General features: G+C 36.7%; 1 protein-coding gene and 1 non-coding gene across 2 annotated transcripts; one reads left to right on the forward strand and one right to left on the reverse strand.

The window, feature by feature from the left end:
- Positions 1–371: 371 nt before the first annotated feature.
- On the forward strand, positions 372–3911 carry LOC149834211 (delta(7)-sterol-C5(6)-desaturase-like). The gene is made up of 3 exons (XM_090011281.1): positions 372–723; positions 1768–2073; positions 3414–3911. Exons 1-3 carry the CDS (start codon positions 504–506, stop codon positions 3704–3706), a joined length of 819 nt encoding a protein of 272 aa, XP_089867407.1. The 5' UTR covers positions 372–503; the 3' UTR covers positions 3707–3911.
- Positions 3912–4227: 316 nt separating this feature from the next.
- TRNAC-GCA (transfer RNA cysteine (anticodon GCA)) lies at positions 4228–4299 on the reverse strand. The gene has a single exon. It is a non-coding gene; the product is annotated as a tRNA-Cys (tRNA).
- Positions 4300–16465: the final 12166 nt, after the last annotated feature.

Raw genomic sequence — 16465 nt, forward strand, 5'->3', positions numbered from 1 at the left:
GGAAAGAACTAGATTTGAGTAAGAGCGTAGCAAGTCCAATGTAAATGAGGAACAAACTGTGTATTTTTTTACAAAAACGTTATTTAGTATTTTCTTCCTATTAATTAATTTATAATATTTTTAAACGACTGATAATTTTTCAAGAATTTTCTGATAAAAAGAATTTTAAAAATGTTCTCAACCCATAATCTTGAAGAATGACATTTGTGACTATTCAGCAAATGATATCATGAAAAAGTTTGGTTTACTTGAATAGTCACGTCAAAATTACCAGAGGAACGCCAGACAGCCAAAGGGAGTGAGTCACTTGCATTTATTGACAAATGCCTTTACGAGGCTACATAACACGGACTGTCTGTCCCGGGAGAGAACTTTGCACTCCCTCCAGCTTCTGTGTTCTGATTGATTGATCCTATCGTGTCTTCCTTGTCCTCTCGAATTTCTGATTGCCAGAATATTTGAGGCCAGGGTAGGGAGAGGTCGAGAGAGAGAGAGAGAGGGCGATGGAGAAGGCATACCACAGCCAGTTCGGGAGTCACGCGGAGTGGTTCAATGGGCTGATCCTTGGGAGTCTTATACCAGGTGACTACAGGACGATGCTCCCGCACACTGCCCAGTCATGGCTCAGGAACTACATCACGGGGCTCATTTTCTATTTCGTCGTCTGTGGACTCTGGTGCTTCCATATCTACTACCTAAAGCACCGTGTCTACTTCCCCGATGGTCAGTCTCTATCTCTCTCTCTCTCTCTCTCTCTCTCTCTCTCTCTATATATATATATATATATATATATATATATATATATATATATATATATATATATATATATATATATATAACAGAGTATAAACCCGAGACTTTTGTAGGTTTAATTTTTATTATTTTTTTTAAATCTCACCATACAGATGCCATCTACATGCTCAATTTTATGTGAACCTGTTCTCAGATTAGCTAATTACAACACATAGGCATGATCTTTTAAAGCTTGAAAATCAATGGCTCCAAATTCTCATAAATATTCAAGCATCGAAAAGTCATTTTTTTGTCAAAAAATAGACAATCAGACAGTCATTCCAAGCAAAAGAATCATGCCAAATGCATCTACATTGAATTCCCCAAAAAAAAACAAAAAAGCATTGGAGGAACCTAGCTAGTTCACACTCTGGAAAACATATTTCAAGTAAACCTATTCTAGAACACTTACTAGAAATATGTTTACGAGAGTATGAACCAAGATTTTCATGTTTTTTTTTTCTTAAATCTGACCATACAGACGCAATGTACGTGTTTGGTTTTTACGGGGACCAGCTGCTGGATTGGTCAATTACATTGCACAAGCAAGATCTTATAAGGCTTAAAAATCGATGGCTCAAAATTCTCATAAATATTGAAGCTTACAAAAGTCGCATTTTTTCGTCAAAACTACACTATCCAAAACTAGATTCCTAACAAATGGCATCAGAATTAAGTAGTTCACACTACAGTAAACATATAATCACTAAAATATATTACTGAAAATATGTCTGCCGGAGTATCAACTGAGATTTTTGTGGGATTTTAACCTCACAATACAGATGTGATGCATGTGCTCGGTTTTATGAGACCAGCTCTCGAATAGGTTGACAATGATGCATAAGCAGAATCTTTTAAGTCTTCAAATCGACAACTCAGAATTATCATAAATACTTCCAAAAGATATATATATATATATATATATATATATATATCACGATGTTTACAGAAGATTTGAATGATTTACGTATGCAGGCTCCCTACCGACAAGGAAAGCCATGTTAGACCAAATATGGTTAAGCATGAAAGCTTTGCCTGTACACGCTCTATTGCCCACAGTTACAGAGTACGTGGTTGTAAAGGGCTGGACAAGGTGTTATGCAAGAGTGGAAGAAGTCGGTTGGCCCTTGTACATTGTCTATACAGTGGTGTATGTGCTGCTCCTTGAGTTTGGGAACTATTGGGTGCATAGAGCAATGCATGAAATAAAGCCTATTTACAAGCATATACATGCAACCCATCACAAATACAACAAGCAGGATACCCTTTCTCCATTCGCAGGTAATTAAGATTGATGAGCCAGCATGTGCAACTTTTTTTTTTTTATCTGATCACCTAAGCTATGAGCTAATTTAATTTTAGCTTTTCAGTTTCATAAATTAATATTTTTTCTGCCCTTATTGCTGGTTCACCTCTCTTGTTAGGGTGCCCGTGTATTGTCACCTAATTAACATGGGCTGACCACTTTTAGAAACCCATAGGGAGTATTCTTTGCCGCAATGTCAAAGCTAAGGGTAAGTTTGGTTCCATCTCATGAGATTTAGAAAGTGAATCTCATTTGAACACTACTCCAAAAGCAATCAAACATAAGATATTTTAGCACAGAACCCTAAAAGTCAGTCTCATAAAAAGTGAGTGGACAGAACCTCAAAAGTGAGATTTAGAAAGCAAATTTCATTTGTGTGGGAACTTGAATCTCAATCTCATGAGACCTCGTGAGAATTTGAAAGTGACTCTCTTTTGAACAATATTTTCACTTTTCAAAAATACAACCAAACTAACCCTAGGTATACTTTAGGGTGGGCAATGGGACCTCAAGGGTACTACCTTTGTGACAAATATCGCTGTTTTTTCAAAAAAAATTGGGAAAATAATGTGGTGAGCAACCATTTTAAAAGGGTAATTCTCACCATATTTTCAAAATATCATTACATTTCATTAAAATGTAAATATGTTATTTATATCATGATATTTACATTTTTGAGAGCTTTTTTGGGAAAAAATGTGATTTCATTTATATATATTTATTTTGATTAGTCCATAAAAGCATAACACAGGAATTAATTATAAAAAATTTCAGTTTCTCATGATAATTTGGCTGCTGATATTTTCTATTTAAAATGCTTGGTCACTACGGTTTTACCAACCAGAAGCCTGCCAATCTGAGGTCAATGATAGGGGTTTTCCTTGGCCTAACCAAAACAATAATTAATAATAACAGTATTTTTGCTTTTTAAAATGTTTAAATTTGCAAATTGATGCCCTAGATAATATCTTGCCTATTCACTTGATGAGATGGTAATAGGAATGCCAAAAAGCAAATGTTGGATTAGTTAGCGACTAAATGTGCAACTGACAAGCATCATGCTCAATAGGCTCTCTATGTGGGGTTGGTCCACTATAAGAATGCAACTGGATTGGATATACTCGTCAAGAACCGATATCCCGAACAGTTTAGATCTCAACCAACCCAAACTTGATAGCTAGGTCGGTCTGAAATCTAGACTCAGCCAAGAAATAACTAGGATCTTAGCTAATGAAAATGGACCTAGACCTGTTTGTACATGACCCGGTTTTATATCCGACCCAAACAGTACCTTAATTCGCTCTATATGTTGCAGGCTTTGCATTGCATCCTCTAGACGGTGTACTGGAGGCATCAACCCAATTCTTTGGGCTGTTTGTGGTGCCGATGCATTTTGTTACTTACATGGTGATTGTGTTCCATCACGGGATGTGGGCAATTAACATCCATGACTGCATCCATGGGGAGTGGTGGCTTTTGATGGGTGCAGGATACCACAAAGTTCATCATATCATATATCGCCGTAACTACGGCAACCTCACCACCATCATGGACCGCCTGTTTGGAACCCTTTGTGAACCTGAGCTCCAAGGGAAAAAGACCTCCTGATCTCTCTCCCTCTCTCTCTCTCTCTCTCTCTAATGTAATAAGCATTGTTTAAGTCTGTTCTTAAATGGTATAATTGTATGCGACTTCTACGCAATTAAAAGCCGTCGAGCACAATTGCAATAGATGTATGACATTTCTTCTTTTTTGGGGTTTAATATATTTGGTGAATGTATTGATTAGCATACTAATGCTGATAATCTCTCTCTCTCTCTCTCTCTCTCTCTCTCTCTCTCTATATATATATATATATATATATATATATATATATATATATATATATATATATATACACACACACATCCGGTTCTCTTGCTTAAGTTTTTTATGGTTTCGCCCTTGTTTACATCTTAACTGAGTGTAATCCGTATGGCCTGAGATGATCTCATTGGTTATACCAGCCATTGTCACTGTGCGGCTGATGATGGCCAGTTTTTCCCTTGGTCTAACAAAAAAAAAAAGAGAGAACTCTGCAAGATGTGATCAACAGCAAAATAAAGTAATAAAAAAGAAAATATATCAAAAGGGCCAAACCGGGTTCGAACCGGTGACCTCTTGATCTGCAGTCAAATGCTCTACCACTGAGCTATGGACCCTGGAGATATCATATACGTGAAATTTATTTATATGTTAATATTTCAAATGTTTTCCCTATGTAAATGTCAAGCTTTAACATCGGCAATTCATCAATGGTAGTTCTCCGTATTCAGAATTTATGAACATAGAACCTATTAAGTTTTTGGGCAAAAAAGATTACAGTCATGCATGTCTGAGTAGAGCTTACAATGGCTTGGGTTTGTATCGGGTACCCGAACCTGAATATCTGGGTATGAGCACAAAAAAATACTGACCTGAATATTATCCAGGTCTACCCAAACCGACCGAGTAGTGAACAATGGGTTTGAATTATTATTTTTGTTGGATACCTGACACGACCCCGTCCTTGACTCAAGTATTTTATGTGTATTGTTATTGAACAGAAGCTCTTTAAATTATATAAATCCAGGTTTGGGAATTCATTTTCTTTATCGGACAAAGATGAAATCCGAAACCGAACCCAGCAAGTAGCTATTTGGGTGGCTTTCAGTACACTCTGATGGATCAGATCCCTGACCCATTGATAGCCCCATGCCCGAGCATGTTATAATGCCTCCCAATTTTATCTGCTGAATATTATTAACAGATGCGTTTTGTTTTTCACTTTGGACCTATAAAGTGAGTACTTTAGGCACATAACAAGGGATCTTCTTAGATCTCCATCAAATTCAGATATTAGATCCATTATTGTTTTTTTTTCATTTATAACCCAAAAAAACTGCACCTGGGCACGGAGACATAGTCATTGTCAAACAACAACAACTACGCCTTCATCCCAAAACAATTGGGGTCGGCGATATGAACCAAAAAGGAAAATCATTCTGGGTCCTCCACATGAATCCTTCTCCTCCAATCATTTCTATCCAATGCCATGTCCTCGGTGAGGTTCAAAGCATTCGTATCCTTTCCTGTCATCTCCATCCAAGTCTTCTTAGGCCTACCTCGACCTCTTTGGATTAATATATTTTTCCATTTGTCCATTTGTCCATCCTTCTAACTGGAGCATCATTAGGCCTTCACCGGAGACATAGTCACTGTCACAGCAGTGTAAAACTCCGAGGCTAGGACCCTCGCCCCTGGGCCTATGATGGGCGTAAGCTTATGCAACGGGGTAGCGCCTACGGTAATCGAACCTGACTACCCATATGACAGCCGAGGCCCGCTCCAGCTATACTAATGCCTTTGGGGCAGGTCCATTACGGGTTCATTCTGTTATTGTGTAACTGTAACAAATCCACTAAAACCTGTATATGGTTGGAGGCGTAGCTAGGGGGGGGCAGGACTGGGCTGTAGCCCAGTCCTGCCTCCCGAAACAGTTAATTTTTTTTGTTTTTTTTTTAAAAGCCCAGTCCTAGCCCAGCCCTGATTCCATATGAAATAGATTTTTATCCATTTTTGTAGCCCAGTCCAGTCCTAGCCCAGCCCTGACTGCAGCAAATAGTTTGATTTGTCCATATGAAATAGATTTTTATTAATAATTGTAGCCATTTTTTATTTTATCTCAATTTTTTTTTTCCGGGGGCGCTGCCCCCGAACCCCCGACTATCGCACAATTTTTTTTTTTTTGCTACACCCCTGTTTGCCCCCCCCCCCCCCCCCCCTCACATGAATCCTAGCTACGCCCCTGGACCTGCCTAAGCTCCAGATCCAGCTGGTCCATACCACAGCCATACGGGTTGATGCCAATACCAATACAGATCCACTATCTGATTGTGTATAACTTGAGTGTTAACAAGCCAAATTTGTTTTTCCATTTCTCTTTGATCTGCCCCATATGGGGGTTGCCCAATCTGTTCGGGTGAACATCGGGATGTCCGTAGTAGGCCCCAAGCGTCAATCCTAGGGCTGTCAATGGGTCGGGCCAGGGTTTACCTGCACCCACCTATATAACTAATAACTGTGTTCGGGTTTTGTTGGGTCACAAAAATAGAATCCCAAACCTCGACCTGTATAATTTTAAAAATTTATTTTTATTAAAACTATATATAAAATACTGAGGTCTGATCGGGTACCCGGCAAAAAGCCAGGTCAGGTCAGATACCCGGCAAAAATCATGAACCAAACACTGCCTGTATATTGTTTGGGACAACCCAAATATTATTCGGGTCGACATTCTCTATGCCCATACCCGAGAATTCATGTTCGTGTCAGGTCGGGTACCCGGTATAAGCCGGATCCATTGCCAGTCCTAGACAAACCTGTGATAGGCATGAAACAGCGGGGTGAAACTGGTCCACTCTCACGAGCTTGACCACTATAGGGTGGGGCCAATTAGACTTAATCCTGGTGGATCAAGTTCTTGTTACGGAAAAAAAAAAAGCCCATCTTGGACCCAGTCTAAGTTGATGGTGAGGCTTATATGTGAGTGAACCATATAAATGGATGCACACACACATATACATGAACATGCATGATACTATACGGCGGTACACACTCTTAATTGTTTGTATGGATCCAGACACCAACTGTTAGATCTAATTGCATAAATGTATTTAGATTAGTTTGTTTACTATGTTATGAGGTTTTATCGTGTGCAATACACTCCACGGTTCCATTTATGATGAGATGGTGAAATATCAAAGGCTCACGATTCATTACATTATAGGGTGGTTTAAAAATAGTAAAATATCATATTAAAGTCATCTTTTAACACAGCCCTTGCGGAAGGAGCCTTGGCTACTAGACTCTGATGGCAACAGGTGCGCCATGGGTTTACACCTTCGGAAAAGTGATTGTATGTATGGCAGGCTTAGCCAGCGCAGTAAGGTCTTTGATCCCGAGGATGGTTTCTTGGTCTTTCGTGAAAAAAGTTATTTTTAACACAGGAAAATATAAATAAACATGTTCCAAATATTAAATTTTGCTTTTGAAACTCAAATCACCGTTACCTACAACTGCCACTTTTTTTAATTTTTTGTTTCTTTATGAAACTAATTGGGAACACCATTTTGGCATAACGTGGGTAATGAGAAGGGTTTTGGCATCTCCTAAAAAAAAGAGTGATGCAGTGATAGAGCCCTGTAACAAATATCGCGAGATTTGTGAAAAATTTAGCTGATATATTGTGAGAAATTGTCAGAAAGTGACAAATATATTGATATTTATATTTTTAAAAGATATTTATGAAAAGACGTGTTTGGGTCACGGGTCAGGGTCCAGACCCATGACCGTGATCATGTGTTATATTCCTTCATTAATGGCACATGTGTCTGTCGTAAAAGGGTATTTTAGTACTCTAAAATCTTTGTATCAGTAATAGCATATAATAAAAGGTTCAACAACCGATTCCATTGATTGAGGAATCTGGTTTTCTCTGCAGCTCCTTCTCTCTCTCTGTTCTTCACCCTTCACGCATGATGAAACTCTAGTTTTATAAAATCTAACATGGTATCAGAGCCACGCTAGAGCTGGATCTGAGATTGCTTCCAAACAGGTATGTCTAAAAGATTGTTTAGTCTCACAAGTCAGAAAATCAATTTTTTTAATCTCTTATTCTTCCAGTTAATCTCTCTCTCTCTCTCTCTCTCTCTCTCTCTCTCTCTCTCTCTCTCTCTCTCTCTCTCTCTCGTCGTCGTCGTCGTTGACGTCATCATTACGTTGTATCTCCAGTGATCTCGCTCCTACGATACCCCTTCTCTGTGTGTGTGGAGCACTTCGGTAACCCATCTTGATCAAATCTGATCAGATTCATATCTGATCATGTTTTTTCGCTCATTGATAGTTTCTGTGTGATCTTTTTTTATCTCAGTTTGGCTTTAAATGAACTTGTTGATCAGAATCAAATCTGATCAAGTAATTGGCTGACTATCAACCTCGTTTTTCTTCTTGTTAATCAGATCTGACTCCATCTGTCGTTTAACATTTTCATCATCTTTATCCTTGAATGTTTTAAATCAAAATCGGGTCTGAGCTTCATTTATATGTTTCTCTTAAATTTTCGTACTTAGTGATTACCTTCTTTTTTATTCATATCTTCCTTCTTTTATTCACATCTGGATAATTACAGATCTGATCGAAATTCAATATTCCATCTAAATTAGATACTTGATTTGGTTTATTTCAGTTTTCTTCTCTATATTGTTTATCGTTCTTCACATAGCCTGGTATAGTTTATTCTGCAAAAAAAAGGAAAGTTTCAGTTATTTTTTAGTCATCTACGTGACTATTCTGTCAGCAGCAACAAAAAAAAAAAAAGAGGCTGCAGGAATTTCCTTGAAGTTGAAAGTTGTCTTTCTATATACTGATTTCTTAGCTATTATCGGGCTATGTACTGGACACATTCTTCCTATTCTTATCATAAAACATGGATTCATTTACTTCTCAGTCAGGCCTTTCTTCAAGCTTTCTTAGTCAACTCGTGTTTGAAAAATTAAACAATTCCGATTTCCTGACTTGAAAGAGGCAAATCATTCATTTCATTAGGAGTTAGGATCTTTCTGGACATCTGGATGGATTTGTTCCAGTTCCTACAGAGTTTATATCATGTGAGGAAAATGACAATAAAGGAGCATCTACCACAATATATGTTAGAAATCCAGAATTTGTGGCTTGGATGAAAAGAGACCAGGTGCTAGTTGCTTACATTACCTCTACATTGTCACAAGAGGTGCTTGTGGCAATTCCAGATGACTGCACTGTCATGCAACTTTGGGGAGACTAGTTCAGACATATTCACAGGTTTCTTAGGCCAGGATTGTATTTCTTAAAAGGGAATTTCAGATGTTAACAAAGGACTCCATGACTATCATGGAATACTTAAACAAAATGAAGATCATCACAGATCAATTAGCAGTGGTTGGGTATGCAGTGACTGATAAAGATATAGTACAACAAACTCTGAGTGGATTGGGGCCTGACTATCATATGATTGTTACTTCCTTATTGTGTCTACCTGATCTGCCTAGATTTGAAAACCTGCGTGCAAAACTACTTCAATATGAAATGAACTTGAAAGGGTTTTCTAAAGAATCACATATGTATGCAGGGATACAAAAGCTCCTTGCCACAGGGGTAGCCTATGGACGAGGATGAGGAAATTATGATGTTAATGGAAGATGATGACAAGAAAGAAGTGGACAAGAAGGTCGTGGGCTATTACCTACACCCAACATACATCCCAACTCACAACGACAGAGGCCAATCCCTACTTGTTTTCTGTGTAATAAAAAGGGGCACATCAAAGCTAACAGTTGGTTTAATCCCCTAAATAAAGGAAAATCAGCACAGACTGAAGCAAAGAGAGGAACAAACAATATAAAGGCCATCGAAGAAGTAAAAGAGTTGTTATTGTGAGTCCTGGTAGGATTAAACCTAAAACAGAATGAGGAAGGTACTTGGTATGTGGACTCTGGGGCAGCGACTCATGTTACTAGTGATCCTGGTAAGCTCCTAAACCTTGTTCCTTACATTGGTAGAAATAGTATAGTCACTGAGGATGGATCCCACCATCCTATCTCTCATATTGAAAATTCTATTATACCCATGACAAAGTCCTCTCCCAGTCTTTCAAAGGTTCTTTATGCTCCCAACACCAAGAAAAATATTATTTATATTTTTAAGCTTATTGATGATGTTAATACTTCAGTTGAATTTACTCCATCTTCTGTTCTTGTCAAGGATCTCTGCACGAGAGCGACGTTCGCTAAAGAAAAACGATAAGGCAATATGTATGTTTTCCAAGAAGATCCTTTTGCTCATGTTCGCCCTGTTGACCCAAACTTGAAGCTCTCCTCACTGTCGTCCTCAGTGGTTCCTACATGTGTTTTTAGTGTCTCTGAATCCAATAAGCCAAATCTTTGGCATGGTCGTTTAGGTCATTGCAGTAGTAGTTTCATTGATAAGCATGTTTCAAATAACCTCATTCCCAAATCTAGTTTAGGAATAAATGTCAATGACAACAAATGTTTTAGTTGTCTCTTATGTAAGAGTCATGTTTTGCCTTTTTATTCTATCAATAAAAGAGCTTCAAGACCCTTTGAGATTATCTGTTCTGATGTTTGGGGGTCTGTCTCAGTTGCTTCTTTATCTGGAACTAAATATTATCTTATATTTGTTGACAGGTATTCTTGTTATACTTGGATTTTCTTTATGAAACACAAGTCTGAGACCTTCAAGTTGTTTCAAAATTTTTACACCTTTGTCAAGAATCAATTTTCTAAAAACATTCTTTGTTTCCAATGTGATGACGGAGGTGAATTCTCTTCAAGTGATTTTACTAATTTTCTTCAAAGTAATGGAATAAAGAGAAGGGTGTCTTGCCCTCATACACCTCAGCAGAATGGGATTGCTGATACATGATAGTAATCTTTCGATTACTCTATGGACAAAAGCCTTTCATTCAACAGTTCATGTGATAAATCGATTGCCCATGACTATTTTGGCAAACAAATCTCCTTACTTTTCCCTATTTGAAGTTCAACCCAACTATCATGATTTGCGCATGTTTGGTTGTGTATGTTATGCTCATATTGACAGTTCAATTAGACATAAGTTTCAGGACAAGGCCTTAAAGTGCAGGTTTGTGGGATATGCAGATGACTATAAAGGATACAGGTGCTATGATCCCATGAGCAAGCGCATCAAAATATCAAAAAATGTTATCTTCGATGAATTGAATTTTGATCATCGATGCATTGCTTCTGAATCAAATTTTAAAGTTGAGGTATATCATCCTTGGTTGAATTCTGAACTTTTCTCTAGTACTAGTAATATTTGTTCTTCAGATTGTGATCAAAAGGATAAAGGATATATGCCTGTTGATAGGCTGATTGCACAGGAGTGTACAGAGTTATCCTTGGGTCCATAAAGGTATAAAGATCTTGTTTATTCCCGACGAGAAAGGGATGCACCCACTAAGTTTAATCAGAAAATGGATACACCTTCTACATCCACTCCTACCTTTGAGGTTAGTCGACCCACCCTCTCTCATCTTCTGATAGAAAGATGGGTCAGTTATGAAAAATTTTCACTGGACTTTCAACTTTTTCTAGCTGCCTTGAGCAAGGAAGATGAGCCCACAACATTTTCTCAAGCAGCAAATTCTAAAAGATAGGTTGAAGCAATGAATGAAGAAATGGAGGCACTACATGAATGTAGTACCTGAGATGTTGTTCCCAGACTACCTAACAAAAATGTAGTTGGGTCAAAATGGGTGTACAAAATAAAGTACAAATCGGATGAGACTATAGAACGGTACAATGTGAGACTTATCGCAAAAGGATTTACACAGGAGCAAGGACAGGATTATGATGAGACTTTTAGTCCAGTTGTGAAAATAGGGACAATTAGCGGTTGAACATCAGTGGACAATTAGTCAACTTGATGTCAAAAATGCTTTTCTCCATGGAAATTTGAATGAGAAAGTATACATGGAACAACCCACTGGCTATGTAGAAGGCAATTCTACAAAATATGTATGCAAATTAAAAAGAGCGATATACAGATTGAAGTAGGCATCTCGTTCCTGGTTTGATAGTTTCTCTCTTGAAATACAAAAATATGGTTTTAGGCGATCTCTCCTTGACCATTCCTTGTTTATATTCAAGAACCAAGATGTGGTCACTCTGCTCTTAATATATGTGGATGATATTGTCATCACAGGTAATTTCAAAGTTCATATTGAGGAAGTCAAACATCTCTTGAATCAGAGATTCAAAATGAAGGACCTTGGGAAACTGTGATACTTCCTTGGAGTTGAAGTTGACAATACTTCTGAAGGAATGACTCTCACCCAACATAAGTACACTATTGATGTTCTCACTAAGGCAGTTATGAAAGATTGCAAACCCTTGGGAACTCCTAGCGTCCTTCACCAGAAAGTCAGTTCTCAAGATGGAGATCTATATGAGAATCCTACAAAATATCGTAGCATAATAGCCATGTTGCAATATCTTACTTTCACTAGACCTGATATTGTTTACTCAGTAAATCAGGTCTTTTAGTTCCTGCATGAGCCGTGTGAAGGACATATGGAAGCAGTTAAACAGATACTTCGGTACTTGAAGGAAATGGTTGGGGTTGGCCTTTTGTATAGAAAAAGGACAAATGAACAAAATGAACATGAAATTATTGTCTATACTGATGCAGGCTGGGCGGGAGATCCAGATTAACGCAGATCTGTATCCGGCTATTGTGTGTTTGTTGGGATGAATTTGGTATCCTGGAGTAGTAAGAAACAAAAGGTTGTTGCTAGATCAAGTACAGAAGCCGAGTATAGGTCAATGGCAGCTGGTATTGCTGAAGCTACCTGGATTAGGTATTTACTAACAGAAGTTGGAGAATCGATCTCTCGATCCTTCCTTTTATGTGATAATCAAAGTGTCATCAATATGTCCTTTAATCCCAGTTATCACAGTCGTGCCAAACACATCGAAATAGATAAACATTTTGTGAGACAAAAGGTAGAAGAGGAGATTGAGCCTGAATTTGTATGGGCTATTGATTAAGTGGTTGATATATTCACAAAAGACTTGACTAAAGACAAGTTTTGGATGTTAAAAGGCAAGTTGTTCATGGTTCAAAACCATGCACAACTTGAGGGAGGGTGAAAAGACGTGTTTGGGTCATGGGTCAGGGTCCAGACCCGTGACCATGATCATGTGTTATATTCCTTCATTAATGGCACATGTGTTATTGTATTCTGTTGTAAAAGGGTATTTTAGTACCCTATAATCTTTGTATTAGTAATAGCATATAATGAAAGGTTTAGCAATCGATTCTATTGATTGAGGAATCTGGTTTTCTCTGCAGCTCCTCTCTTTATGTTCTTCACCCTTCACGCACGATGAAACTTTGGTTTTATAAAATCTAACAATTTTTCATGAAAACCCCTGAGAATTTTATTTTTAAATGTGTTTTATGTATATTTTCTTATAAAATTTCTTTTTATATTTTAAATTTATTTTTTATTCTCAAGATTTTGCCAAAAAAACACAAGATTTATGAAAATTTTCAAAATCTCGCGAGTTTTTTGCCTGACGAGATTTTTGTCATTTTTTTTTTTACTTTTGTCACTATGCTGGAGAGATGGATTTTGTGGATTTCATGCACTGACTCCCTACTCAATATCACTCCCTACTCAATTCTCTGCTACCTCACACCCTCCCCATGTCACTGTTGTTCGACCATTTTCAACTGGCCACTTGCCGAAAAATGGTCGAAAACAATATATATTTTTTCAGTTCTTGAGGTACAGTCGGTCAATTTTCAACCACCCACAGACCGAGAAATGGCCTGGATGGTATCACTTACATTGGGCAACATTGTCCAGGTCATTTCCTGGGCGATGGGTGGTTGAGAAATGGCCAATGAATGGCCACTTTTTTGTTTTTGTTATTTTTTGGGTGGTCGACCAGATCCCGGTCACCCACTGAGCGAGAAATGGCCGGGGTAACACTGTCACGTTCATTTCCTAGTGAGTGGTAGTGTGACAAATATCCCGAGATTTATGAAAAATCTCTCAAGAAATTGCCTGAAAGTTTAAAATGGCAATTTCTCACGAGATTTTCAAAATATCGCGAGATTTATGAAAAAAACATAAATATGGTGATTTAAACACGATATTTACGTTTTAAATGGCTATTTATCGCAAAAAAAATCATGTATTTTTAATTAATTTTTATTAATATTTTCTTATAAAATTAATTTTATATTTTTTAATTTATTTTTTATTGCCAAGATTTTGCCAAAAAATGCGAGATTTATGGAACTTTTTCGATTTCTCGCGAGTTTTTGAAAAACGAGAAATTGCCCATAAAAGCGTTTGTCACTATGGTGAGTGGGTGAACGAGAAATTGCCTATTTTTTTTTTCATTTTTTCCATTTTTTTGGATGACCAATCATTTTTCAGCTAGCAACATGCCGAAAAATGGCCGAGCCAGTGTTACCCGGCATGGGTAACACATGCCAGCCATTTACCAGCTGGTGGCTGGCCGAAATATGGCTGGCCATATTTTTTTCTTTAGTTTTTTTTTCTATGTTTTTACCTAATAAATACAAATGGGTGACACCCTTATGTACGAGATCTATGAAGTTGATGCTGCTGCAAGAAATGAAGTGGCACGAGCACCCTAATTTTGTAATTTGAAGATGAAATTCATAGCACAGTTGATGAGCTATTAGAAGTGAATTTTGTCTCAGATGGAGAAAAGGGAAGTCACCCATGGAGCCTGCGATGTGTGGGTTTAATTACCTAACAATAAACTGGTTGTACTTAATGTTTTCTGCATTCAATTAATTAAACTGATCAAAATACCCTTAACATAATTGCATTTTTAACACTACGTTATCATTTATTTTGTTAACAAACAATTTTTACTTTTCAAATTTAAATGTGTAAAGTAACTTTTTGTTTTTCGAAACAGGATGTTTGCCTTCTTTTTAGTCTAAATAATTTAAAAGACTTATCCCGCTTTTTCAAAAATATCGTTACTTTGAAGGGTAAATTTAGTTATTTTAGTATGTTGAATGTAAGTAATGTCATATACAAATAGTTTCATGTTAAATAAGCCCAATATATAAGGTATATACTTAATACAGTCGTTCATACCTGTAATCTAGCTGGAATCTAACGACCCAAGTTGTTTTGACTCAATCTAACCTTGTAGATGTGGTCCAAAAGCCGGTGCCCACTGTTCTGAACATGGACATTGGATAAAAACAACTTGCACATGGAGATCTAGAGGAGTTTGTACGTAATGGCACCATTACTAAATGTTTATTGTATTTATAAACCATGATAACATACCAGGGTACACATTCTTGTTTGCATTGAACTAACCAGAAATTCTTGAATTTGATTTGCACGTGTCTAACATGGCTTATTTGGTATATTAACATGTTTAAATATTAATTGCCAACGCAACGTATGATTCAAATTCCAAGACAGTGAAAAAATTTACAACAAACAATTGATGAACTTGAGGATGGTTTTAAATGGCCCAATACATTATTTTGGAGTGACCTTTTAACACATGAAAATAGTAAGCACTAAACATAATTCAAAGGTTAAATTTTGCTTTTTCAAGCTTCTCTTTCTCGCTATATATATATATATATATATATATATATATATATATATATATATATATATATATATATATATATATATATATATATATATATATATGGGAAATGAAAACCGAGAAAATACAAAACCTACTAAATAAAAAATGATAGCGGATTTCCAGTGTTTTTTTTTTTTTTTGAAAATTTGACCCCATAGATGTGGTCAGCACGATTGATTTACTAGAAATTGATGCTTGAATCATGCAATTTTGATGACAAAATAGTGTCTGGAGATTAAAAAAATTATGAAAATATTGGGCTGTTGTTGATTTTTTTAAACCTTATAAAAATCTATTCATGCATCGGAATCAAATGTTCCAAGGAGTGATTCCTATAAAAATAAGCATATAGATCACATCTGTATGGTCAAAATTTTTAAAAAGCACCAGAAATTCATGAAAATCCAATAACATGTTTTATTTAGTAGGTTTTGTATTTTGTATATATATATATATATATATATATATATATATATATATATATATATATATATATATATATATATATATATATATATATATATATATATATATATAAAGAAGTGACGAGGGGCATTATGAACCAAAAATAATGTATACGTGTGTGTATGTGGTCATATATTTGCCACACTGGCCTGCGCGCAGAATCTAATAGAAAACACTAATTACTTATAGATGCATTCCTTATAATTCACTTAGGCAAAACATGATTTAGATGTTGTACTGTTTATATTTAGATGTGTTTGGATAATAAAAATCAATGGCTCATATTGCACTAATTTGATGATGAAAATGTCAACTTTTATCCTAAACTGAGTTGTTCCAAAGCACTTTTTTTAGTAAATAAGTAATGATAATCATGAAGAGAAATATAGTCAGATACAGATCCAGTTCTTTGTTCAATTGGCAGCTTCCTGCTGTCTTACACATGAGGAGAGACAGTCCAAGGAATGAAGAGAGCAGGGACGCGGGTGTTGCTTAGAAGGGCAGGAGTTGACTTTGTTTACCACCATGAAATCGCTCTGGACTTTGATGCTGCGCCTTGTGAAGGACTTTCCTGCTGTGCCTTGTGAAGTCAAGCCAATGCAATGCTTGGGGAGAGATCTAGAGAGAGACCCCACCA

The sequence above is a fragment of the Nuphar pumila genome, chromosome 6 (genome assembly GCF_984573655.1).
Source record: "Nuphar pumila chromosome 6, dmNupPumi1.hap1.1, whole genome shotgun sequence".
NCBI lineage: Eukaryota > Viridiplantae > Streptophyta > Magnoliopsida > Nymphaeales > Nymphaeaceae > Nuphar > Nuphar pumila.

Bases quoted from the DNA above. Each gene is read 5' to 3' on its own strand.
- LOC149834211 (XM_090011281.1), top strand. From the start codon at position 504: ATGGAGAAGGCATACCACAGCCAGTTCGGGAGTCACGCGGAGTGGTTC. The intron at 724-1,767 runs GTCAGTCTCTAT...TTACGTATGCAG, and splicing joins CCGTGTCTACTTCCCCGATG to GCTCCCTACCGACAAGGAAA. The intron at 2,074-3,413 runs GTAATTAAGATT...TATATGTTGCAG, and splicing joins TACCCTTTCTCCATTCGCAG to GCTTTGCATTGCATCCTCTA.